This window comes from Rhododendron vialii, chromosome 2a, assembly GCF_030253575.1.
Source record: "Rhododendron vialii isolate Sample 1 chromosome 2a, ASM3025357v1".
Taxonomy (NCBI): Eukaryota; Viridiplantae; Streptophyta; class Magnoliopsida; order Ericales; family Ericaceae; genus Rhododendron; species Rhododendron vialii.
In genome coordinates, this window is record NC_080558.1 from 24262578 (window position 1) to 24290534 (window position 27957).

General features: G+C 38.2%; 1 protein-coding gene across 3 annotated transcripts; it reads right to left on the reverse strand.

The window, feature by feature from the left end:
- Positions 1–235: 235 nt before the first annotated feature.
- Positions 236–27386, reverse strand: LOC131315833 (uncharacterized). Of its 3 annotated transcripts, XM_058345037.1 has the most exons (11): positions 27165–27386; positions 24716–24812; positions 15841–15902; positions 13462–13518; positions 12713–12772; positions 4101–4157; positions 3816–3858; positions 2863–2940; positions 844–1174; positions 616–769; positions 236–543 (listed from the first exon to the last, which is right to left on the reverse strand). In XM_058345037.1, exons 1-11 carry the CDS (start codon positions 27261–27263, stop codon positions 454–456), a joined length of 1128 nt encoding a protein of 375 aa, XP_058201020.1. In that variant the 5' UTR covers positions 27264–27386; the 3' UTR covers positions 236–453. The 3 variants fall into 3 exon arrangements, with proteins under 3 accessions (XP_058201020.1, XP_058201023.1, XP_058201022.1); XM_058345040.1 differs by lacking the exon at positions 616–769 and having other exon boundaries at positions 27165–27343; XM_058345039.1 differs by lacking the exon at positions 13462–13518 and having other exon boundaries at positions 27165–27341.
- Positions 27387–27957: the final 571 nt, after the last annotated feature.

A 27957-nucleotide genomic window follows, 5' to 3' on the forward strand; every position in this document is an offset into this window, starting at 1 on the left:
AAACAAATATATGTTTGCTGGTAAACTTCCCAATACAAAAATTCATGATCTTCAGTGAAGCTCCATGTCTTTCCCATCTCCTTGTTCTTCACTTGTGCCTGAAACAAAGGTTCCACAATTGCGCTTCTCAAGACAGTTATCCCAACTGTGCAGTTCTTAGAGAGTTTCAAAGAGAGGCAATGTTTGGATCATGGAATGGAGAAGGGATTCAACGAGGGAATCAAAAAATGCAAGAGAAAAGATAGGGATATTTGACCTAGAAAAGCTAAATTGTTTACTTCGTTTTTTCCCTTCCATAAATCTAATGATCCAAACACAGCTGGAAAAACACAGAAATAAATGCACATTTTGTGGATAGAATGTCAGACTTACAACCAAAATAATTTCCTAGAAGCCACAGAATAGGCCTTGCTTTAGGATACGAGTAAACCAGATCGACAACCGCGAAGTGAGCTAAGCAACAGTATAAACCTTCACCACTTTGGATGTGTCACAGACAATAAGGTTTTCAGAATCAGCTGGCGTGGTGCAGAGCCAATTGACCTGACCAGGTTATGAGGTCAGTGATCAGAAGCTTAAACAGTAAATGAGGATAATAGACTGTGGAAAACTCACTTTTTTGCTCAAATTGATGTTCAAATGCATCAGATCAGGATTGCTGCTGGTTTGGCCATCATCAAAATATCTACACCAATCCCAAACCTTCACTGATTTATCATTTCCACCAGACACTATGTGTTTTCCTTTCTCCCCAAACATTGAAAATGCCCTGATTAAATAATATAGTATTTGTGACTAATCAAATTCCATTTGTCGGAGAGTAAAAGTCTAATAAGTACTTACACGCATGATGCAGACGCAGTGTGCCCTCCCAAAGAGTTATCCAAACACAACTTTTTTCTCCAATTCTGATCTTGAGTTTCAGTCTGAACAGATGAAGCATTGTCTTTTGCTTTTGATTGAGCGCCCTTATGGGGCTTTAAGGAATTTTTTGACTTACTAGAAGCAAGTTCTGATTCAATATCGATCACCTCAACAACACCATCACCCCTGGCTACAACGCATACCTTTCCTACTTTGTCTACCATATCAACCTCAGGAACGGCTAATGCATGGACAAAAGCAGGATTCAAGCTTTGTCCTGCGCTACATCCACCATCTGCGTCAGGAACACCTGCATGAAAGCAACAATCAGTCCAACCAAACTTCCGATAAAAAAAAAAATCGACCCAACCAAACTTCAAAACCACATCAGGTCCTATTTGTTTTGTTAAATTACAAACGACAAACCTATGAAGCACTATCACTTCTAGAGGTCGCCATAGCTGTCTCAAACACTCCGGGACAAGTATGAGACATGCCATGTGTAGCATGTCCATTATATTTTAATATTATGTTCATTAAATTTTTATATTTTCCTTATGCTGGGACACGCCGGGGACACATGCAGACACGGCAAGGTGATTTTATAAATTTTGATAGCTTTTCTGGGGTAAAATATTCGAAACTTTAAAAGTGTTGGGCCAGAAGTGTAATATCAAACATGTGTATGTGTATAGGCATACATTATCGGTCGAAAATGCATTCGATAGGAGTCATAACGAAATATTTAGTGGCTACAGTTTAGGAACTGTGTCCGTGTCTCCATTTTTTAGAATTGCCATTTCCCATATCCATGTCACCTACAATGGCCTTATCCATATCTTTGCTACATAGCTGCCAACTTATCTGAATGCTCAAGTCACTACAGAGGGGTACCTTCACTTATTACGTCATAAACGAGGCCCGCATGTATGGAGAGCCTCTCTTCTATATGCCAAGTACGTTGGAAGTATTATGATTATAATAATCAGGTCGGTGGTCAGGTTTGAAGTTCAAACGAAAGCACTATTGCCTGCTCCGATAAATAACCACAGGATTTAGTTTCCATTTCTGAATAATTAACAGAATCGCACACAGAACAAATGAGTGCCAAGGGATACTGCCAACTAATTCTCAACTGTATATTACTATTAAACAAGCAACTTCTAGCAAGAACCGGAAGCACAACCAGGCCCGGCCAAGGGGTAAGCCCAGCAAGATGGCGGGCTTGGACAACCCTCGGCATGGGGCAATCAAAAGACAAAAAAAATCCGTAAATATAAAAATAATAATAAATGCAACAAAGAAAAAAATTAGGGGTATGTATAGTTTCCATCCAAAAAAAAATAGAAAGTTTCTTGGAATACAAAAAACATGTGAGAGAGAGTTATTTTCAAGAACTTAGACATTTGAAAACAATATGGTTGAGAGAAGTTATAAGGTCTTATTGGAAAGATGGTGGTTTTCAAATGGTATGGCTGGTTTATTGAATTTTGTTGACTATACCGGTCATGGTTGCTTCGGCGGCGGAGAGGAGCTTTTCGAAATTGAAGTTGACATAAAAATTTACCTTATAACTACCATGTCACAGTACTTTGATAAGTTAAAGTACAATGATTTAATTGAAGAATTTACTTCAAAAAATGCGAGGAGAAGTTGTTTTCTTTGAATCGGATCATGTTAATCCTAAATCAATATGATCAAGGTTGCATTTTGATTTTGATTTTGATTTTTTAATGTAATTCAAGCTAAAAGTACAATGTAACCTTATTTTTGTTTATTGTCTGTTTTTTTATTTTTTATGACGTGATAGTTGTTAGTGGGCAACCAAACTTAAGGTCAGGTTTGGGCAACCCAAATGCCGGGACCGGCACTGAGCACAACCATCATATAGATAATCAATGCAAGCATTTCAAACCTAACTCGTCCTAAGTCTACTTTTAGATATTTCATAGAGAGAAACAGAGATTAGACGAGGAGAGAATGGAACAGGACACATACTGAAGTCAACAATTTTGCGTGGGCGTCCTTTGGAGAAATCCCACATCACAAGCTTTGAATCAAGACCACCGGTGATCACTGGAATACAAAACCGTATAGAAGTTGTTAAGTGGTAAGGCATAAAATAAAGTTTCAGGTGCATATTTTAAGATTCCCGAAGTATTTACAATTGCAATTATGACCTACCTTGCACGTAACAAAATTATGTAATTAATTACAGTTCCTTAACAATCCGGATAGTTTGCAACATGATCTTGCACATGAAAATAGTGATAATAATGTGTCATAGAAAGGAAGAAGTTTACCACACCATAACTCTCAAATGTTTATCACGTTTTATGAAGATCGGTTTTACCACTTCATTTATATCGTAACACCAATTGAAAATTTTTGATCAGCCAGAATCGTGAGTTAAAAAACTGTTATACAGCTCTCTGTGGACTCTGATTCCTTTATTGATATTTCCAACAGGTTGTCACTTGTCAGTCCCAGAACTCAGAAATGTGGTTCAGTAAGGCAGACCATTTTTTTTCTCTTTCTGATAAGAAAGGTGGTTCAGTAAGGTGAAACAATGTTTGTTATTTCCAACAGCTTTGGTTAACCGAGGCATGCTTTCAATGACATTTGCATTGGCATATGATCTTAACACTATAAGTCCACATCAGATTACTTGGCCAACCACATTCAAGGTTGCATTATGCATAGCATAATGACCATATCTGGTCTGGTAGCATTGTTCTAACACAAACATCATGTAATATCAGAAGGCAGAGAGATCAGTCTGTCTCTTCTTCTTCAAGTGGAAGGCTGCGTAACCTGTTGAAATGTGAGTACATGGAAAGGCAGTGCAAGTGGGCATACCCACAAGCACACACGAGAGAGAGAGAGAGAGAGAGAGAGAGAGAGAGAGAGAGAGAGAGAGAGAGAGAGTTGCATAGATAAGCAATAAATACCTTCCCAAGGCCTCCAGGGAAGGAATTGTACACAAGTACATATCTAAAGAATTCAGTCAAGGAGAAAAGGCTTAAGATACTTGAAAGAGATCAAGAATTTCGCCAACCACCAAACCGAAGGTGAAAGAGAAAGAACAGATTACATAAATACAACCTCAACCTCTCAGCGGGAAGTATATCATGAGAGAAGTCCGTTTACAACACTACAATACTACACTTCTTCAGACGAACGAGACCCATTGAAGGGTAACAACGTGAACGGTTTGAATAAATGTAAAAGGATACACTTGTATGGCCAGCTCTTAGTGTTTTATAGAGGCATTGCTGGCGAATATCAACGATCTGCCACAGATGCACTGCTCAGTAACTGATGGAAACAGATTTTCTAAACATAATGCGTAGCTAATGATGAGAGAGGGACAAGGAGAAGGGAAGAGAATAGCCAATATGGATCAGAAATTATAAAGCCTGTGGACAGGAAAACAACAAATTAGCCAATATAGATCTGAAAATAAACAGATGTAGGATATACGGACCAAGTTAAAAGGTGCCAAAGATGGAGAAGAAATTGTCTACTGTATAGAATGCAGGGGAATTTTCATTTGAGAAGATTAACCGCAAAGTCTATTAATATGAATTTTGGTTTCAAAGTACACAAGCAATTTATAGTCCCAAACTACTCTTCATTTTATGTGTTCCTTCCACTTGATTCATTTCGTTCAAATTTGAGAAAGTCTCTTCTCCATGCAAACTATCTTTTTCCGGAGACCATTGCGCAAGTTGTTTTTGTTTCCTTTCCTTTCATCACCTTTGGCAAATAATTTCTTCCAAATGTTCTCTTTTCTTTTCTGTTTTTTATTTTTATTTTTATTTTATTTTATTTTATTTTATTACAAGCGGTAAAAGAATACAAATATCATAATTACATCAAACTGGAAACAAGTCCACAATCACTACAAGCCCAACCCAACTAACAGCCCCATTAAGGAGAGAATAAACCCAACAAATATGAGGGGAATAACATCCAGGCACATGTGGAGCGATTCGAACTCCTGAGCTCTTAGTGAAATGCATGAGTCCTTGCAACTGAGCTATCCCCGTTTGGTTATTTCCTCCACATGTTCTAAGAGCATCCACACCGGTGTTTGCCATTTTACCCTTGCCATTCTCATTTTCTAGCCAATGAAGTGTCATTTTACCAAAAAAGGGGCAAGGGTGGTACACCCTTGTATGCTATTTTGTCATTCTCATTTTTATCTGTTTCTCAATCAAAAATGACAACTTTGCCATATATTTTCTCAAATTTGGCAAATAAAATGGCATTTGCCATATGTGAGAAACTTTTGAGTTTGTGGGTGTGGGGTGATACTTGCCATTTCTTTTGCCATTTTGGAGAAATGGCAACAAATTTCTCAAAAAAAGCAACCGGTGTGGTTGCTCTAAGCATGTACTTAATAGAGGCATGAAGTTTACTAAGGGTCAGCATTGAAAAAGATCACTGCGTCATATCCTGGACTCCTTTTCTAAGATACTCCCTTCTCACTGTTGCCCTTACTCTTCACACTAAAAAGTGGAAAAACCAAGAGCATGGTATACCATCAGCTAAGAGGAAAAGCAAATTGGAAGACGGATTACTTCCAGCATTTCACTAGCCATTCCATATAAAAGGCCAACAAAAAACTCACTCGATAAAGAACCCACCCCTATCTCTATTACATGAGTGGAACAGTTTCGGGCCCAAAGACACCCAATTTGGGTTGGGCTCTTTGGCCATTGGTGTGCAGGGTTCCTATGCAATTCTGCCAATTGACGTCTCACAAAAGCTTCGGAGTTCCATGCATTGGGGCCTGGGGGGAGAGAGAGAGATGCATGTACACACATTTACAATTTTCCGATGAATGTATAGATTTTGATATCAATTTCTACTAATAAAAAGATAGAGAAGTCCGGACTACTAGTCTTCTGCTCTGGTTGGACATTCTCGATTCTCTGATTATCTCTTCCTCACAGCTTCTATGTCATCTTTGTATTCGGGTGTATGGCGCAGCGCGTTATAGAAAATAATAAATAGTGTTTAAATTTTACATAAATATCTACTTAGCATTATTGGACCTAAAAAAGTACCCTCTTGAGTCAATCAACAAACATTCAGGGGCTGGCATTCAGGGGGGTTGCTAACCTGTAACTTTCAAATTTTCTGTAAATAATAATATCACTATGTAAAGATAGGGTTTGATGGCATAGCAGTTGATTGACTGGAGCAGGGTTCTCCACTTTGGAAGCCTCAAGTAAAGCCCATGGGCCCAATGCATAGAATTAAGCCTTTTTGGTCCTGTAAGTGTCTTTGGTAATTTTACTATTTAATACTCCCTCCATCCCAAATTGGTGTTTGTTTCCTTTTCTGACGTATCAAAAAATTGTCTGTATCTTTTAATTAACAATATTTTTTATATCCAATACGAATATTGTTTGATAGATCTCAATTAAAGATTTTGAAATCATAAAAAACATTATAGATGACAATTTTTTGAGTGGTCCCAAGAAAGAAATAGGCACAACAATTTGAGACGGAGTGAGTAATTAGTAATAGGAGGCATTTTAAGTAGGTTATTTTCATTTTTCCTTTTATTTCTATTAGGGCAAATGTTTCCTTTTATTTCCATTAGGGTTACGAGGCTATAGATAAGATACATGTTCAACGCTGTAATCATTAAGACTTTGACAAGAATTTGAGAATTAGGGTTTTGCCCCTTGTGTGTGCCACTCTCCCCTTCTCCCTCTTTCATGTCTCATCAATTGGTATATCTATATCTTCCCCCCCCCCCCCCCCCCCCCCCCCCCCCCCCCCCTTATGCGTACAAGCCCCCCCTCCTTTCCCCTTATGCGTACAAGTTACTATTCTCAAATACTATTCACAGTGCACTAAACAACAAAATTGTCAATTCCGTTCTGTACCGCTTGAAATACCAGCTTGTTCTGGGCAATACCGGATGTACCAGATAATACCAGCCTGTTTTGGACATTTTATTCAGTCCCCTATGTTTAAGATCGGCCTATGGATTACATGGGAAGGGTGAGGGTTGATAAGCGCGTAAATGTTCACATACGCGCCTCCTAATTTATCCTGAGTAAGTCCATTTATATTATTACTTGGAGTTTTATACTTTATTTTTGTATTGTAGGTATTTGGAAGTTTAATGGAATAAAACCGGACTAACAAAGTCAAGTGACAAACCATGGCAGTTTGTTGGCCGAGATAAGTGTGGTCTGTGAGACATGTGCTCTTAGAATTGAAATTGGCTGAAACCATTACAAATGCACATGTCTTGATGGGCCCAAGAGTTAATTGTGTTGTTGGTCTCTTTAATTTATACTTGGACCACGTAAAAGGAGGCCTGGCCATTCTCGGCAGAAGGAATGGCCCACAGCTCTGCGAGAATGAATAGGGTTAATTGGGAGGCCACGCATACAGGAGGAAAAAATAAAGGGAAGTCGGCTACAGCAGCTTATAAAAGAGAGGCCACTTACTTAACCGGGGGGTACTTTTTGACGCACGTATCACTGGAAGAAAACGAGAACAGAGGGCGAGGGAATTATTACGCATTACAGAGAAAAAAGAGAGCTGCGCAGACTCACACGCATTCGGAAAAAAAAGAGAACAGTACGGCAGTCAACAGAAAAATCAGTCCGATGTTCTCCTCTCCGATGTCCGGCTAAACTCGTTTCTAGGGTATAGATGAAGCTCGAACTCTGAGTAACGACTTTTATGTTTCGATTTAGTGTTTTTATTATTCGAATCATGGTTGTATGACTTGAGATTTATTTGCGGCATTAATTTTCTTTATCAAATCTTGTGTATGGTTTTCTAGATTTTCATGCACGTTCATACAACAGTTCTTTATTATTTTGTGATAGCTGAGTAAGATGGGTTATGCTCCGTAAGACGCGCCATGCTATTAGACGATCCGTGCCATAGAGACAGATCGTACTAGTAAGACGGTTCGTGCTAGGCGGCGATACCTCATGCTATTTGATGATTCATAGAAATCTTTTGGCGATACCGTGAGGGCCCGCGAACCCTAACGATACTTGGATTGATTCGAATAATAGACCTTTTATCATCGTACATAAATTGTTACAACGGGTCGAGTGGATTCGAAACCCTAGATCTTTTCTCTCATCAACTTTCGTTATTTCTTAATTGCTTTAATTTAATTTAGCTTTCAATATTTTCGAAATCCAACAATCAAATCCTTTTCTGAATTAAGTTAGAAATTAATTAGAACAACTACAATTTAGCCTTCGTAATCCCTGAGGACAAAACTCGGAATACTTACCGCTATCTTTTAGGTAGTAGTAATTATTCTGTTTTATTAATTATTTTTGATATGGAAATGACCGATCAAGGGTTCCTGCCTATAGGCGGCCATCGGTGTCGCCTCCACTGGCCGATTGGTTTGGATAGAACGTACGAGTGGCAAGCTCAACGTTCCGTTCGGTACAGATTTACAGTTCATTTATATTTTTTTCCGTGACAAAATTTATGGGCTATGGGCTTATATATGATTTTCTGTTGTTTTGCGGCTTTTCTCCTATCCTAACGATCAAAAATCAATTGAATCCTTTGAAGATTAAAGGTCTGGTTTCTTGAGCAAAGCAGAAAGTCTACTTCAAGCCTCAGTTGCAAAGCTTTCTTTTTTTTGCTAGTAGGGTTTTTTTTACTGTTTTAAATCGGTTGATATTATATATTGAATTTAATTTAAAATATTAATTGCGGTAAATCCGGAAAGGTATCGAGATACAGACCGATACCGGTACGTACCATTCCAGTAGGGAAAACAAACAGCATGCTAGCTGGTACGGGATTGACAACTTTGCTAAATAGCCATCAAAACAGCCCCGAATCCAAGGTTTTCCTTCCTAAAATCCTATCCCTTACATAAATAATATCAACTAATTTAAAACACTAAAAAAAACCCTAATAGCAAAAAAAAGACCGGTAACGGTACGTACCATTCCAGTGGGAAAAACGGTATGCTAGCCGGTACGGGATTGACAACTTTCCTAAATAGCCATCAAAACAGCCCCGAATCCAAGGTTTTCCTTCCTAAAATTCTATCCCTTACATTAACCCTTAAAGTCCCACATTCTTAACCCTCTTCTGCTCCACAAAACTGATGTGAACAGCCTGCTACTGCTGCTGCCATGGTTCTGATTTTGAATAAACTACGCGTAGAAGAGTACCCCCTCCCCCCCAAAAAAAAAACAATCATTTTCTCCGGCCATAACCATGGTTACTAATGCTGAGTTGAACTCAAAATTTGATGGTCTACATCAAGAACAAGAAGGTTTGAAGAAATCAGTGGAAGAGATTAATAAGGCACAACAAGTATTGAATGAAGATGTTGCACAAATAAAAGCTCTTTTGAAATAATTAGTAGCCATGGGTTTGGAAAGTGTTAAAGCATCAAACTCCAAACCAATTGGCAAGGAGTTGAGAGGCCGCCCGGCTCATATACTAGTTTTGGAAGAGATAATTAACCAATGTAGGACAAACTCCAACACTTTCCCGCACGTGAGATCCCCCGACTAGCACGTGGAGAGATAACAAACGATCTATTACACTTGGATCACAATAAACAATGATGCACTTATGGTACAAATAAGGGGGAACAATAATTCTCCGAAACCCTAGCTTTATACCCTAACTTTGATACCATGTTAAAGTATTCAACTCCAAACCAATTGGCAAGGAGAGAAGAGGCCGCCCAGGCTCATATACTCGTTTTGGAGGAGATAATTAACCAATGTAGGACAAACTCCAACAAAAAGTACCTTAAAAGATAAAGCTCAAGCTAGTGGGTCTTCCAATGTTCCTCCTCTACAAATTCGGGGACGTGGCCAACAATGCACGGTAGAAAATCAACGATTGTTTGACGTTGACCGAGGAGCAAAGCTAGAAGTTGCAGACTTTAATGGGGACCACAATCCGGAGGTATTTTTTGATTAGGTGCATAGCATAGAGAGTTTCTTTCATTGGTACCAAATGACAGATGAAAGAAAATTAGGCCCTGTTCCACTTTCTCAAATAAGGACTTATTTTTCAAACTTAAAAATAATGGGCTTACAAAAATAATTTTTTAATTTTTTTTGCAGGGTTTGATAGATCTCATCGAAATATATCAATTAAGATCCATATTGCATATTTTTTTATTTCAGTAAGCCTATTATTTTTAAGCTTGAAAGTCGCAAATAAGTACATATTTTTAAGGGGCAAAACTGGAATGCCACCTTACTTTTTTCCAAAGCCAAGTAAAAGGGTACAACAAGAATTTGGTGGACTAAATTTCAAAGGGAATACTATATTGGTATGCGTGCATGGGAGGACAATGACCCGTTACTTCGTACCACCGAGTTACAAGCAGCGCAAGTGTCTCACTTGCAGTTTACTCAGTTGACACAGTGAAGCAAGTCTGTGGAAGAGTACACTAGATTGTTCTATAGTTTGGAGACTAGATCAAAGTTTCCATGGAATGAAGATGTGATGATCTCAATGTATCATCAGGGATTGAATCCACAAATCTCTTGTGGATTGGCTGCTAGTAGATTGTACAACATGGCAGATGCAGTCCAAGTAGCCCTTCAAATGGAAGAAGAGGAAAATAAGAAGGCTCCAGTATGGCCTTCGGTGGAATTTCTTACAAGGGTGAAAGAACTTTTGTGGATCCTATCCGTAACAAGTTCCCAAAGCGTCCTCCCCGTGCTACTTATTCTCCTTCTCTTCTCCGACTCTATACGGAGGTAATACTAAGTCCAATTGTTTTAATTGTCATGGTTTTGGACATCATGCTAAAGACTGCCCTTCTCCCAAACAGAATTTGACTGTTTAAGTCTATTGTTGTGATTGAAAGCGAGGACAATGTAAAGGAACAAAAATCAGAGAAACTAAAGTTTAATCACCAAATTGTTGAGCCTCTTCATCCCGACTTCGATAAGGAATCCGATAATGATGTGATTAGAATTATCCGTCCTCTACTTGCTACTAAGGGAGATAATCCAAATCTTGAGAAGTTGCAACGTGGACAGATTTTCATACAAGGGTAAAGTGTAATGACCAAGTGTGCTCATTAGTGATTTGATACCGGGAGTTGTACGAATGCCGTATCGAAGGAAGTGTTGGATTGTGTCCCACATCACCTGGACAAGCCCCCTCTATACTGGTTATAAGGCCCTAGCTTCCCTCTCCTTAATACCTGGGTTTTAAGGAGACTTTATGGGCTGAACTTTTCTAACATGGTATCAGAGCCAGGTTGGGCCTTTCGTTGGTGAACCGTTGTCCCGGTTGCCACGATTTGTGGGCCAAGGGGTGTGTTGGATTGTGTCCCACATCACTAGGACAAGCTCCCTCTATGCTGGTTATAAGGTCCTAGCTTCCCTCTCCTTATTACCTGGGTTTTAAGGAGACTTTATGGGCTGAGCTTTTCTAACAAGAAGCCGTGAAGAAATTGGGCTGACCAGTTGATCCGCATCCCGAGCCTTGTCATGTAAGCATGGATCACCAACACGAAGCTTAAGGTTGACAAGCAATGTCCCGTGACATTCACTATTGGCAAGCTCAAGGAAACAACAATGTGTGATGTTCTTCCTAATTAAGCTTTGTCATATTCTTTTGGGCCACACATGGATTTGGGATCGCGATGTTGAGCATTGGGGCATGCAAATACTTATTCTTTCATTGACAATAACACAAAATACACCCTTACTGGTACCACCTATTCACACACCATCAAGTTGAAGACAACATCCTCGCTGATTAGGCCGATCCCTCCTTCAGATGGTATCCTTGGTCCTGCACCTAACTCGCCGGAGTCGAGTTCAGCGGAGGAGAATTGATAGCGTAGCTGTTGATTGGTTGGACCGGAGTTCTCCGCTTTGGAAGCCTCTAATAAAGCCCATGGGCCTGATGTGTACAATTAAGTCTTTTTGGTCCAGTAAGCGTAGAATTGATGAGTGAAAAAGTTGTTGATTGGTTTTGACCCTTGTGTGTGCCTTTGTCCCCTTCTCCCTCTTTCTTGTTCGTCATCAGGGTTTCTACCGACACAAAAACAGAGAAGTTAGGACTCTCTGATCAAGCGGTGGCTCGAGGATTTCAGTTCAGCAGTGACAAAATCGAGCAGAAATTTTTTGCAATGCAAACTCTATCTTCAATACAAAATTTTATTTTATTAAAGATAAATTGAGCCTGATAAGTTGTTTTTTTGTAATATACTATCTATTTACTCACAGATTTAAGAAGATTTTCACTTACACTGGCTATGCACGAATGACCCAGTGCAACAATAACAAAGAAAAATCAAATTATATTAAGAAATACAAAATTTTAGTGTATTTTTTTTAACCCAATGGGTTTGCTTGAACCCCCTCAAACACTAGTAAAGCCACCCATGCTTATGTTATATGATCGGATCAAAGATTTAGATGTATTTTTGTAAAAATAAGGGGAAAAAAAGATATTTGTTACTCACGTGAACGAAGAATAGTACTCCACCTGTTACTTTTGTGTATTTTTGCACCGCTTTAAGTTTTAAGTTCTCAAACAGTCAAACTTATTTGGGCTGGGCTTATTTTGTATTGTTGGGCTATAATATTTTGTGTCCAAGTTTAGTTGGACTTTTATAAGTTAACCTTGCACAAGTAACTCAGCGCCAACCAACAACATTGAGGAAAACTTAATTTATATTTTTAAAAAAATTAGTGCATTTTTTGAACCCCTCTGGGTTAGTAGGGGAGCCGCCCCTGCTCTGGTCTTCTGCTCTTGCTTAGTCAGTCTCAATTTCACTGATTCCCTCATATGTAAAATCTTGCGTCATAGAAATTGCTTTATTCAGTGATCATACCTTCACATCGCCACCATCATCTGCAGCAGCAAGAAAACATGACCTAGAGTTGCATGCAATCTGCAAATACACAAATTTCAAATAACATCATCTTTCTTTGTAGTTATACATAAGCCTACCATTTCCTCCATATGAATTGGCATGTAAACATGGTTGTTTTCCCCCATATGAATTGGCATGTAAAAATGGTTGTGTGTGGAGCAATGGCAAGAAATTTTATACTTACTTTAACACAAAAAGCAAAAGGCAAAAAGCAACACGTGAACAAAAAGAAAGCAGTAACTTGTTCTGGAAATATTGACAGCTTTTACGAGATCTTGAGCTAACAATGGTAATAGATAGGAGACAGTGCAGCCAAAGACACCAGTAGTGAGTCAAAGAGACATGAGGTCTATAACTAAATTTGGCAACTCCTCATAATTCCTAATTGGACTAACGAACTTAAGAAAAAGATACGACTACAACTCCATACACACCTCTTCTCACAGGGGGTGGGTTGTGTCTGAAAGATTTACATATTAGTGTTGATAGCTCTATGTTCACTACAGCGCATTCAAATAGTCATATAAAGAGAGAGACCAATAAGTACCACAAGTGGTAAGTAAGATACTCCTGCATCATGTCAACTTGTATACGACTAAAGTAAAGCAAAGCTAAGTTAAGTTAATCAACAATAACAGAGTGAAGCAAACCAAAACAAAACATTGCTATGAACATATTTCACAATAACAAACCACATAAAAATTCACCTGATTTATCTCCTCTTTATTATAGTTGTGACTCTCTAACCACTTCCATGAGGCAGCCTTCAAGATTGACATTTATCACATAAGACAGTAGTAACCACAATAGACTCATTTCAATGTTACAACTTGCATGAAACAAAAAAACAAAGGGTTGTCTGGGGAAGTAACCGACACGGAAAGAAAAGGCAGTGCAATCAATACAAACTGGGTGGCAAAAAAACACTAACAATGACTGAATTGTCCCACAGAGCTATCTCATATAAGCACAACAAAAACAAGATGGCACTGATGTAAAGGAGGGAGGAGGGAAGGGAGAAGGAATTTGGATTGAGGAACATGTAGTGCTCATATCAACAAGATCGTGGTTCCCAATTGTAGCGCAAACTGAATCTAATGGATATCTTCTCGATTACAACCAGAATGAAAAGATAATCGAAGGGTTAATTGTTTGGGTTTCCACTTTCATCATTGAGCAATAGTTTTGCTTCCAAATCAAAACAACCAGAATGAAAGGAGTGGTGTACGGAGAAATGAGTAATTAATGAACTCTTTGATATCAAATTGATAAAAAAGAAAATATTGAAAGCTCTCAAGAAAAACCTTGGAAGACAAAAGGGAAAAACTACGAATGTTTGGGTTTTTGGTTTAACGTGTTGAAAGAGAAAAGAGTACTCCATATCCGTTAGCTGCTAACAGAAAAGAAACAACTTTAGATCAACCAAATTAACAGAACAGTCAACGGGAAAAATTGTAGAACTAAGAACTTTGAAGGTACAGGTTTAAGTGCACAAAAAACCCCACCTAATTTACAAATAAATGAACCACCATATTATTGTCTATGTTACACTTTGGGCAACTGAACTCTCCTTAAATAAAATAATAAGGGTAAAAATGATCACTTCAGTGATTTCCTTCGATTTTCTCTTTTCATGTCTTCCGCAGTCAAAACTCCAAAAAAAAAAAATCCAATTCTCCTTTTGGAACTTCAGCTCTTGGGTTTCACCAAATTTGAAAGTTATCACTACAGGTTTCCACACAATTTTGCACATCTCAACAATCTAATTTGTTTCACTCTTGTAATCATTTAACAGATATACCAAATGCAGATTAAAATGAAGTACCAACAGAATTGATGGCTGTGCCGTGTGAGGTAGGGTCGGAACAAGTTGATAAGATCCCCTTAAAATGTCCCCGGGGCCCATGTGGCACCATGGGGGCGAAATAAGGAAAGAGAGGTATGGAGTTTCTCATGCTTTTTGTATGTATGATTTAAATGAACTACATAGAATAGCCAAACAGTTAGGGCACACCTCCTTTAATTTAGCTGAGTAGGCAGAATGCCCCCCCCCCCCCCCCCCCAAGGCTATTATATATATATATACTAGTGCTGGCCCGTGCCTACGGCACTACCCATCCCAATTGAAATTGGAATTACCCTTTGAATCTTGATAGCGTCTCAACTTGATGGCATTTTTGTAATATATTTGTAAGAGTGTGGATACTTTCTTAAGAGAGTTGGAGAGCACACATCGACCATTGGATCAAATCAATTTCAACCTTTGGATCAACTTGTCTTGTGTGGAGGCCCACACCCTTGTGTAATATATTTGTAAGAGTGTGGATACTTTCTTAAGAGAGTTGGAGAGCACACATCGACCATTGGATCAAATCAATTTCAACCTTTGGATCAACTTGTCTTGTGTGGAGGCCCACACCCTTGTGTTTTATTATATAGATGCACACCTCCTTTAATTTAGCTGAGTAGGCAGAATGCCCACCCAGGCTATTACGGTTATATATATATATATACGGGGCGGTTCCAAGGACACTTAAAAAAACCCTTCAAATCTTAATCTCATAGTTTTCGATCAAATTTTGATGATCCGAGCCGCTCAATGTGTTTAGAACGTGATTTTAAGGGTGCCCGCGAGAAACTAGCAAAAAAACTAACCGGGAAGGGCTTGATTTGAACAGTTTTTTATTGAACCGTTCAATAAAGTTCAATAAATAACTGTTCGGATGAAGTCTTTCCCGGTCATTTTTTTTGCTAATTTCTCCCGGGCACCTTAAAATCACGTTCTGATTATATTGAGCGGCTCGGATCATCAAAATTCGATCGGGAACTTGGGGGGTTTTTTTTAAGGATTTTTTTAATGTCCCCGGAACCGCCCCGATATATATATATATATATATATATATATATATATATATATATATATATATATATATATATATATATATATATATATATACACACACACACACAAACACATCAACTGAAGGAAAATAACAGACTAATAATGCCTGATGTATTCTACCACACTAAAACATTCAAGCTAAGTGCGTGGTGATATATTAGAGATGTTAAACATGAATAATTACCGAATGTACATCAAACGCCTTGACTTCAGTTCCTGATGAAACATAAATGATGTCTTCATTTCCTGTGTCAAGCAACAATCGTTTCTCACAAATAAAATCAAAGCATCCCCGAATCTATCACAATTTGAAAGTACAAACATATCTGACAGATATATCACTTCAAATGGAAGGGCCTATGCAATAGGCAAAGTGTACACCTCAAAAATTGCTTTACTTCACCCTTGTCCAGAGAGAGAGAGAGAGAGAGAGAGTACCTTCTTTCTTTTTTTCTTTCTTTTTTGGAACATAAATATAAAACATCAGCCCAACTTGGAACTTGAGTTCGCACCATGTTTGTGTACACAAAAAGTATGTAAACCACTCTCCATTATCAGGACATTATTTTCACCTAACTATTACAGGCGTACATGTCCAAATTATATGGTTCAAAGTCAAAACTCTACCAAATTCCCATAGAAAATAGAGAACAAGAGGAAGAAAGAAACATTCAGAGTCAGACAGACACTTGGGACTTGAGAGTGCAGAATGAACAGAGTTTGGCAATGATTGCATTGGTAACTTGCAAAGGTATCTTTAAGTAAGGATAATCATATCATCTCCCGAGTGCAAAAAGATAACATCGTGAGCCTTATAGAACAGTTCACATCCCTGTAACGCACAATGAGCTCTATAATAACGAGACAGATAAACTAGAAGAACACTATAGGTGTGAGTTCTTAGGTCAGAAAGTAGAGGCAGCCTTTGGTTCTTAGTTGCAGGATCCACTATCGAGGGGGCAAATCCGCCCCACACCTTGCTATTGCTGCCAAGTTAGAATGTCTTAAGTGCCTCGCTCCCGTCGAGAATGAAGCCCACTCCCAACTAAGATAGAGCCTCTTTCTTTTCTTTTTTTGAGAATAACTACGATATAACCTCTAAACCGTACGAGTTCTAAAAGGAAAAAAAGAAGCAAGGACAAAGAAAATAGAAAGCCGTCATAAGATACTGCTAAATTATTACCTCGTATTAACTCAAGTACTTAATATGAACATAATATTTCCTTCTACTTACAAGAAAATTTGCAGTTTACATCAATTACTAAAATTAACCAAAATTGTAGAGGCTCCCAAGCTTAGATACTTGTATATCTTCTGGCTGGTAGGTTGTTAGTGTTGGGAAACTGAATCCCCAATACCCAGTAATGACGCGTACAGATTAGACAACAAAAATTGTAAAACCCTATAAAGCGGAATTAGGGTTCTACCTGAACTCCCTGCGACACGAACGCTGGTTGAACTTGTTATAGCACGTCTTGCAATAAACCACGAATACTGCTCGACCGTACCTTACGATCTTCTATCGTATTCCCTGCACGTCTAGAACACGAACCAAGTGTGGACTCTTTCGTGATCTGTTTGCTCTCTTTAAGCCTGCCTCTATTTACTGAATAATAGAAAAACATACATTTGACCTAGAGAGCATAACGTGTATATATAGGGCTACGATAGGGACCTAAGGAGTAATAAGTCTGGGCTCCCAGTGTAAATAAGAAAACTTAATCCCACCAGGATTCTATTTCTTATTTCACTAATTATAATTCACCCCACTACAGAATTATAATTGCACTCCCGTCCTTATCTCAATTATATTACGAGCTCCATGATATTAAATACTTATTAATCTCCCCACGTTAAGAATACAGATACCCATTGATTAAAATAAATTACTCACAATCTCCCACTTAATCAACATCTTAATTTGAGACTATCCGCTTAACTTATTCGATATGTCGGATACAAATATCCACCTGCAGGGTTTGACATAATTGAAACTTATAAGCTTACTCAAGGGGTATCATCAATCCCTATCGGGACGTGGATTCCATTAATAATTAATAGTTGTCATATACATAATGTTGCTACCCAACTCACTGAGACTATTGACCGTATAAAGATCTCACTCTTTAATGAATCAAAGTCAACAACACTAAATATATACTTCTAATAATTATCTTTGGATTAAGAGCATAAGCATTCATAATAACCATGAGATTCCAATTGTCTTATAAAGTTAGTATAAAGACAATTACCTCAATACGGTCCCGTTCAATACACACAAAGTATACTAGCACAATGAGTTGGAATTAATACCATTCCCTGTAGTCAAGAAAAACCTACTAAAATATTGTGCTACAGTCCTACCGATGGTGTGTCAAATTCCATCTAAGACTGTGAACCATAACTTATATTCCACAAGAACCGATGATCCAATCTTCTGTGTGTAAGCCGTACTCTACACACTGGATTATTTACTATGTAGAATAAAAGACACACATGCACAACATACAAAAATATCATGCAAATATTGCCCATAAAAGATTCTCATCAAAAATGGATAAAACTGATTAATAATTAAATATTAATCCATCATATAAAAACATAACTTTTACATAATCTCCTAACAAACTCCCACTAAGACTCAAAACCATACTGCCATGCATCTCACTCCCATTCCCTCTACGTGACTATCAAAAGTCTTAGCTGGTAAGCTCTTCGTAAAAGGATCTGCCAGGTTATTCGCTGATGCAATCTTGGTCACAGCAACATTACCTCTCTGTATGATCTCTCGAATAAGATGATACTTACGCTCAATGTGTTTGCCCTTCTTGTGAGTCCTTGGCTCCTTCGAATTAGCAACTGCACCGCTATTGTCACAATAGAGTGTAATGGCTGATTGCACTGAAGGGACCACTTCCAGATCCAACAAAAAGTTTCTAAGCCAAACAGCCTCCTTGGCTGCTTCAGAAGCTGCCACATACTCTGCCTCCATGGTAGAATCAGCAATGCAAGATTGTTTGATACTCCTCCAACTTATAGCTCCACCTCCCAAGGTAAACACATATCCTGAGGTAGACTTTCTGGAATCCCTATCTGACATGAAGTCTGAGTCTGTGTACCCATGAGGTACCAGACTATCTGACTGGAACACCAACATATGATCTCTAGTTCTTTTCAGATACTTGAGTATGTGTTTTACTGCAGTCCAATGTTCTTGCCCTGGATTAGACTGAAATCTGCTAACCATGCCAACGGCAAAGCAAATATCAAGTCTAGTACACAACATAGCATACATAAGGCTTCCTACTGCCGAGGCATAAGGAACTGCCTTCATTTTCTCCATCTCTTCAGGTGTTTTAGGACACTGATCCTTGGATAGATTGATTCCATGTCTAAAAGGGAGGAACCCTTTCTTGGAATCTTGCATGCTAAAACGGGCTAGAATGACATCGATATAAGTAGCTTGTGATAAGCCCAACATCCTATTCTTGCGATCTCGTATAAGCTTAATCCCTAGGATGTGACCAGCTTCTCCCAAGTCCTTCATTTTGAATTGGCCGGATAACCACACTTTCACTGAAGATAACACTCCCACATCATTTCCGATGAGCAGGATATCATCGACATATAGTACTAGAAACACTACAACTTTTCTGTTGTGCTTCTTGTACACACATGACTCATCCGGACATTGATCAAAACCAAAAGACTTGATTGCTTGATCAAAACGAATGTTCCAAGATCTAGATGCCTGTTTAAGCCCATAAATAGACTTTTTAAGCTGGCACAACATGTGCTTCTGACCTTTTGCTATGAATCCATCTGGTTGCACCATATAGATACACTCATCCAAATTTCCATTAAGGAACGCGGTCTTTACATCCATTTACCAAATCTCGTAATCAAGATGAGCCGCAATGGATAAGAGAATCCGAATGGACTTAAGCATGGCTACTGGCGAAAAGGTTTCCTCATAGTCGATCCCTTCTTTCTGAGTATACCCTTTCACAACAAGCCTCGCTTTGAAGGTATGCACCTTCCCATCCGCCCCTCTTTTCTTCTTATAGATCCACTTGCATCCAATGGGTTTAATCCCTTCAGGTGGTTCTACAAGATCCCATACCCGATTAGAGTACATAGACTCCGTCTCTGATTTCATAGCCTTTTGCCAAAGTTCCACATCTTTATCTTAAAGTGCCTCATTGTAGTTACAGGGTTCAGCATGTTGATCATCAGGGATCATTTCAAAAGACTCTCCCAACAACGTATACCGATTGGGTGGAACAGTAACCCTCACACTACGACGAGGTACCGATGTGTCAATAGGTGCCTCTACAAATATCTCTTGTGGCATTTCCTCCTGCACTATTGGTGGTAAAGAAGTTTGTGCCGGTCTCTCTCCTCTCAATTCTTCTAGAACAATTTTACTTCTGGGTTTGTGGTCTATCACATAATCCTCTTCTAAGAACTGGGCATTAGTGCAAACAATGACCTTCTTATCCGCAGGACTATAAAACAGTCCACCTCTCGTTCCTCTAGGGTACCCCACAAACAAGCAAACTTCTGTCCTCGATTCCAATTTATCTGCGTTCCCATTCAGCACATGTGCTGGACTACCCCAAACCCGAACATGCTGGAGACTAGGTTTGCACCCAGTCCATAGTTCTGTGGGTGTAGATGGTACTGACTTAGATGGTACCAAGTTAAGAATATACGCTGTTGTTTTTAGTGCATGTCCCCAAAACGAAATTGGTAAATCTGAATAACTCATCATTGATCTTACCATATCCATAAGAGTCCTATTCCTTCTCTCTGCTACACCATTTTGTTGTGGCATACCTGGAGCTGACAACTGGGATGTAATCCCTTCAGCTGACAAGTAGTCCCTAAACTCTCCCAAGAGGTATTCACCACCACGATCAGATCGTAGTGCCTTGAGACATTTACCCAAACGCTTTTCCGTTTCCGCCCTATACTCCCTGAATTTCTCAAAGCATTCGGACCTACAGCGCATCAAATAAATGTATCCATACCTTGAGTAATCGTCAATAAAAGTGACAAAGTACTCAAAACCACCTCTAGCTTGGACATTCATAGGCCCACACAAATCAGAGTGAACCAATTCCAACGGCTCTTTGGCTCTATATCCTTTTGCTGAAAAAGGCCTTTTGGTCATCTTACCTTCCAAACAGGATTCACAGACTGAAAGTTCCTTAACTTCTAATAAACCTAAAGGTCCATCTCTAACCAGTCTAGAAATCCTAATCAGATTAATATGACCAAGACGTAAGTGCCAAAGATACGTTTGGTTCAATTTCGAAGGCTCATTTCTCTTACATGGCAAATTATTAGTGTTATTCAATTCATGCAGTTGCACTATAGGAAATATAGGATTTATAATGTAGAGATCATCCACCAATGAACCAGAACAGATAAAACGTTTATTTAACTTAATAACCACAGAGTCACTAAAATAAATCAAATATCCATCCTTTATTAACTTAGAAACTGAAACCAAGTTTCTTCTAACAGTAGGAACATAAAGACAATCTCTCAAAATTAAACTCCTATTACTACTAAAATTTAAAAAAACATTTCCTACTGCAACTGCTGCCACTCTCGTAGCATTTCCCATATGTAAATAAATCTCCCCATCACTGAGTCTTCTGGTTTCCTGGAACCCCTGCAATGAATTGCAAACATGATTAGTGGCTCCCGTATCTACACACCAGGTACTGGTAGATAACACCGCTAAACATGATTCAACAACTAGTGAAAAAGATTTACCTTGTTTGTTCACTTTATTGAGAAAAATCGGACATTCCTTCTTCCAGTGTCCTTTCTGCTTGCAGTGAAAACACTTGCCCATAGGCTTTTTCACTCCACCTTGAGGCGCATGAACTGCCTCCACAACCTTTTTCTGAGACTTATTCTGCTTCTTCTTGCCTTTCGACTTAGAAGTAGAAGCCTTCTCTGCCACTAGCACTGATGGTGATTTCTTCCCAACCAAAAGACCCTCAGCTGCTTGGAGTTCCTTAAGAAGTTCCGCCAAAGATAAATGCATTTTGTTCATAGAATAAGTCAGGCAAAACTGCTTAAAACTCTCAGACTGCAGTGAGTTAAGAACGAAATCGATCTGGGTTTACCCATCAATTTCAGCTCCAAGGATCTCTAGTTCATTAAGAAGAGCTATCATCTTTAGAACATGATCCCTAATCGGGGTCCCTTCAACATGGGTGATGCTCACCAATTCTTTCATAGCAACTAGCCTTGCTGCCCGATTCTGATCCCCAAACATTTCTTTGAGGTTCAGCATCATATCAGAAGCAGTTTCCATAGCTTGATGCTGATGTTGCAATATATTCGACATAGAAGCCAAAATATAACACCGCGCCATCTCATCAGCCTTAACCCAATCTTTATAAGGCTTTGCTTCCTGTTCTGTGGCATTTTCTTCAGGTATAGGAGGGCACGCCGTAGATAGCACATATTTGTGGCCCTTAGCAGTTAACACAATATTCAAGTTTCTTTTCCAGTCAACATAGTTTGGTCCAGTAAGTTTATTTTCTTTGAGAATAATAGCAAGTGGATTGAAAGAGCCCATTTTTGAATTTGAGAATCAAATAACATAACAATCAATTATGAAGGGCAATAAAAATTTTGAATTTCATTTTAATATCGGTTCCCTCTGCCACATGTTAAAAGAAAAACATTGGCAACCCTACACACCGTGAAGAGCATGCCTCGATGAGAAGTCTCTACTCTTTATCATTCGTGTAGATAGGCACAACCTTTTAATTTTACTATCTAGACACTATACCGTGCCAAGCAAAATTAAATAGCCAATATAACTTCGGTCCTATAAATAATAATAGTGACTAAGATGGTGAGGATACTATTATTTACAGCTAATTGTATACCATTACCTAGCCCCATGACCCATTGCTCCGTTATGAATTACCTCAGATAGTGTAGTAATTCATACAACAATCATCATAGACCTATCCATTAAGGAAGTCTGTACCGATGAGGCCATAATTAATTTTGCCCGATGGGGGGGAAGGTTCTAAAACCATCACACAAAATTAATTACATCATCTACATACTAGTAATGGAGACCGTGGGATTTATAAAAATAAACTCCCTCTCCCACTTAGTTATTTAAAAAAAAATTTGTGAGGGTTATCAAAATTTTTAAGTTTGCAAAAAACGTGATCTAGGTCAAAAGCCATATATTACCATGTTGTCCCAATATGGTAAACTATCACATATGCAAACAATCATAGAAACATGCATAAACATAAATTAGGAAACATAATAAAATATGCATCCCAACTATTATGGTCAAAGATGCAATCCTTGAGCAACAAGGAATCCTTCCAAACTTGAAATCCTTAAGCAATAAGAGTCCTTCCAAACTTGAAATCCTTCGGCTATACTTGTGTAGAAGACTTAGATAGTTTGAATCAATCAAGAAAACCAAAATCCAACCGTGCTTAGGCAAGAAATTTCGGATTTAACATATTCCAGCGTAAACTGCACAGCCTTCAGTATTTTGGCCGTATCTTCTTCATCTGACCTCCAATTGAAGTGATTCAAATTGTGTTGGATTCGAAATTCAATTATCTACAACTTTTGTGAAGAACAGATTTTCTGATTCCAATGTTTACTGGGTCAAAATAGCCCTGCAATCAGACTCTACGAATCTGGAAAAAAACTGTTGCGCGCCAAATAACTTGAATCTTTTGTATCTACCATCTTCGATCTCCGAATAACCGTCGAATGCTATTACAATCGAAGAAACATACAAATATCGATCTTATGCCTCCATTGGAGTTCACATGCTACGTTAATTATTACAACCACGGAAAATAATCGTGGCACCCAATAAATAACACATGCTACGTTAATTATTACAACCACAAAAAATAATCGTGGTACCCAATAAATAACAATAACCACGAAAAAATTATCGTGGGATCCAATCACATAAAACCAATAAAAATCATGTGACCATAATAGTTGGGTAAGAACGCTGCAAAAACAAGGGTTAGCACAGTTCTACGTTCTACCCTCTATAACCTACGGACAACATGGCCTGTTTAATCCATAAGCGTGATTACAACCTGGCTCTGATACCACTGTTGGGAAACTGAATCCCCAATACCCAGTAATGACGCGTACAGATTAGACAACAAAAATTGTAAAACCCTATAAAGTGGAATTAGGGTTCTATCTGAACTCCCTGCGACACGAACGCTGGTTGAACTTGTTATAGCACGTCTTGCTATAAACCACGAATACTGCTCGACCGTACCTTACGATCTTCTATCGTATTCCCTGCATGTCTAGAACACGAACCAAGTGTGGACTCTTTCGTGATCTGTTTGCTCTCTTTAAGCCTGCCTCTATTTACTGAATAATAGAAAAACATACATTTGACCTAGAGAGCATAACGTGTATATATAGGGCTACGATAGGGACCTAAGGAGTAATAAGTCTGGGCTCCCAGTGTAAATAAGAAAACTTAATCCCACCAGGATTCTATTTCTTATTTCACTAATTATAATTCACCCCACTACAGAATTATAATTGCACTCCCGTCCTTATCTCAATTATATTACGAGCTCCATGATATTAAATACTTATTAATCTCCCCACGTTAAGATTACAGATACCCGTTGATTAAAATAAATTACTAACAGTCAGACAAGTCACCGGTAAAAGAGACCATCCTTGGATTGGTGGGGAATTGTGTAACCAATAGGGGAGGCCGGAGGGAATATAACGCAGAATAATCGCTACTATCATTTCTCTTGTTTGGTTGATGTCATTATTGTACATGTGGTGCTTTTTGTCTAGTAAATTATATCCTGACCACCTTTGTAGATATAGTGTTACATTTTGCCTCAACAGCCCATTGTCAAGTACTCAAGTAATGCAGCCAAATGTAGGAAAATGGGTCTCATATTCAGCAAACCTCTGTGCCTGATGGTATGGAAGATTTTGTACAGATTAATATTTGAAACAAAGAAATTAACCATAACATACAAAATCACCTGGCTTGAAACATAATGATGAGATGGGATCCTCCCCCACAAGCATGACAAATAACACGTCTTTACACCGCATATCGAACCAGCACACACATCCATCCTGATTTCCGTTGAATAAATAAAACTCCATAACCAAGCGAAATCAATTGAGTCATTAATAACCAATTTTCAGTGAGAATCTTCAAACTTAACAATATTAACCCATTGTCAAAGGGGGAGTGTCTAAGGATAACAACTAGGGGTGCTAATCAAGCCAAACACAGTATTGCTCAGGCCTTGGCTCAATTCCTTTTTACACATGTTCAAGCTTGGCTCGAGCTTGAGAATCTTTGAAGACTGATTGTTCAAACTTGGCTCACATTTGCAGTTTTGTGATCGTTATAAGCTTGGTTTGGCTCGTGAAATATGCAAGTCAATCTCGAGCTTTCAAGCTTGTGCTTTAACTTGTGAAATTTCGAGCTATAGCTTAATCTCGCGACATTCCAAAAGTGACAAAAGTTGGGGTAGAAAAGCTATTCACTGTAACTTCCCAACCTAGAAAAGTAATTTTAGACTTCTCAATAGAAATATCCTAAAAATATTGGATATATTTATTGATTTGCCCCTACCTTTGTAATATTTACAGAATGCCCCCTATTCACAAGCCTATCAAGCCAAACACCCATATGCTAAAAAGCTTGGCTTGAATTTTGAAACAAGCAACAAAAAGTGATTGAGCGCTTGTACTTTGTTTGAACAAGCCAAAAGTCAAGCCAAACTCGAGCCGAGCTCAAGCTGTTTGGTTTGTTTAGCAACCCTAATAACAACATCCACTGCAATACAGCAATCAAGGAAGCATATATATTTCTAAACATGATGTAAATTTTACGGAATAGGTGTGTGTGGTGTATATGAACAAATTCATACACTAGCAGCACTAATAAATCGGATATGTATGCTAGTCTTTTCATATGAGTGGAGAGTGTAGTATTGGTTACTTTGACACAAATACTTTAATGGGAAAAAATCACGTTATTTGACATTTGGGGTCAATTGATAATTCGAGGTATGGTCCTTTTTTATTGGTAAGTGAATGGAGAGTATAGTAGTATCATTCAACAGACATTAAACGATAGATATCATACTTTAACAAAGACCTTTCTCAATAATAATCACATTTGAGCCCCGACCCGCCTTTTTAGTTGGTAATAATTTGCGCCCCATACTTCCTTCACGCTTTGTTTCACACCAAAGTGGTTTATTTCATATGGGACATTGCATCAAAAATTTTGAATGAGCACATTAGCTGGTAAACAAACGTAATCCAAGAACAATCTCGTATAACTTTGACCTCAGCTTATGCAACTGTAGTACAAAAAAATAACTCACATTTATTTACTCTATATCATTTGCCTTTACGCACATCACTTTCATAATTTCACCCAAACATGCAAATGCCAGTCCTGACCCATTTTTCAATCCAAATTTGGGTAAAATTTTGGGTCAAAGCTCCATTTAGGTTAGCCTTCTCCAATGCTAAACCAAAATCTATTGTTTTTTATGCTTCCCTCCACAATTTGGGCCAAAATGGCACATTTATTTGGGCCAAAATGGCACATTTATAAATAATAAGAAAGTGCAAAGATGTGTTGAGAAAATGTCACCCTTGTTCAGGTGAAAAAAGGGTAGGCAAACAAAATCGTATGGTAGCATCTCTGTTTTTCTTAGTTCTATCCAAACCCAAAATTTGGGAAAAACGCTAAAAATATGGGAGATCCAAATCCATACACATTTATAGAAACACCTCTTTCACTTCTTATTATTTACAAATATGCGATTTTGATCCATATTTTGGAGGAAAACACAAAAAACACGATTTGTATAAATAAATAAAAAAGAGGTATAACATTGGAGAAGACATGCCCAAATGAAGCTTTTGAACAAAATTCTAAAAAAAATAGGTAACGGCTGGAAATAGTGCCATGCTTATGCCTCAAGTAAATAAATAAGCTTTCGAAATGATGAGTGGGTTGTGGATAGAGAGGTAAGGATCTGTGTCAGGCTCGGGATGATGTTGTTAGTGTGGTACCTCTAGGGATGGCCTTTAGCAAGCCAGGAAAGAGAGAACTACAGGAAACGACCTTAGGCTCCTCCCTGACGCGCGTTGAGGGTGGTCTACGATCAGAAGAGTTCAGGCAGAGGTGAAAACCAATTGATATTATCTTAGTAAAGTTACTCAGATTTTTTTTATTTTGGTAGAAAAAAGGAGAGTATTGGAGAGCTCTTAAAAGTCCCTCACTTTTCTTTGCATCCTTCCTTAAAACCCCAAAATTTGACCCCGTATGGAGTCGTCACTGGAATCGTATATGCAAGACAGAACATAAACTTAGAGATATAGATATATATATGAATACACACACACACACACACATACACATATATATAGAGAGAGAGAGAGAGAGAGAGTGAGAACCTCGCCGGCAGTGGCGATGAGGCCGGGGCGGTCTCGAGAGGCGATACAGAAAGTGGCAGTGGCGTTGTGACCTCTAAGCCGTCTTGGGTCCCCCACCATACTTATCGTCTTCTCTTCGGGTGGCCTCCTCCGATGAACTAGGCTTCTGGGTTGTGTGGAAAAATTATTCAATAGCTCTGGCGATGGCCCAAACTCATCAATCTCCAACACAAATTTGTGTTATCACCACCACAAAATGGAATCCACTCAAATATGTGCACCAATATTAAAAATTAAAAAATAGGAGTTTTTAAATATCCATTCCAATAAGACATTCCACGTAAGTATTCATCTCATCCATTTTTTGGAGTTATGTTTTCATCTTTTCAAATTGTGAATTATCTTTCTACTCTTTTAACAAGATATCCATATGTGAGTATATATTACATTCCTAAATTAGTAGGATTAAACCATTTCCTAATTTAGTAAGATTTAATCATAATAATTACATAAGATAATTACAAAATAGGATTGCAAAATTTTAAAAATTTGCAATAACCAAATTCCACCAATTTTATTTCCTCCTTTACCACTTATGATTGGTAAATCTGTACATGTAGATTTCAAGTTGAAATGGGTTTCAAATTTACATATGATAAGTTATTTGAAATCAACATGTTTATTGTTTTGTAAATATGCCATGATTTGAATTTCGAACAAACAGTTTCATGGTAAATGGTACAAATAATTTACCATGAAATGATATGAATATTTCAAACGATTTCAAATAAATTATTTTATGAAAAATAATTTA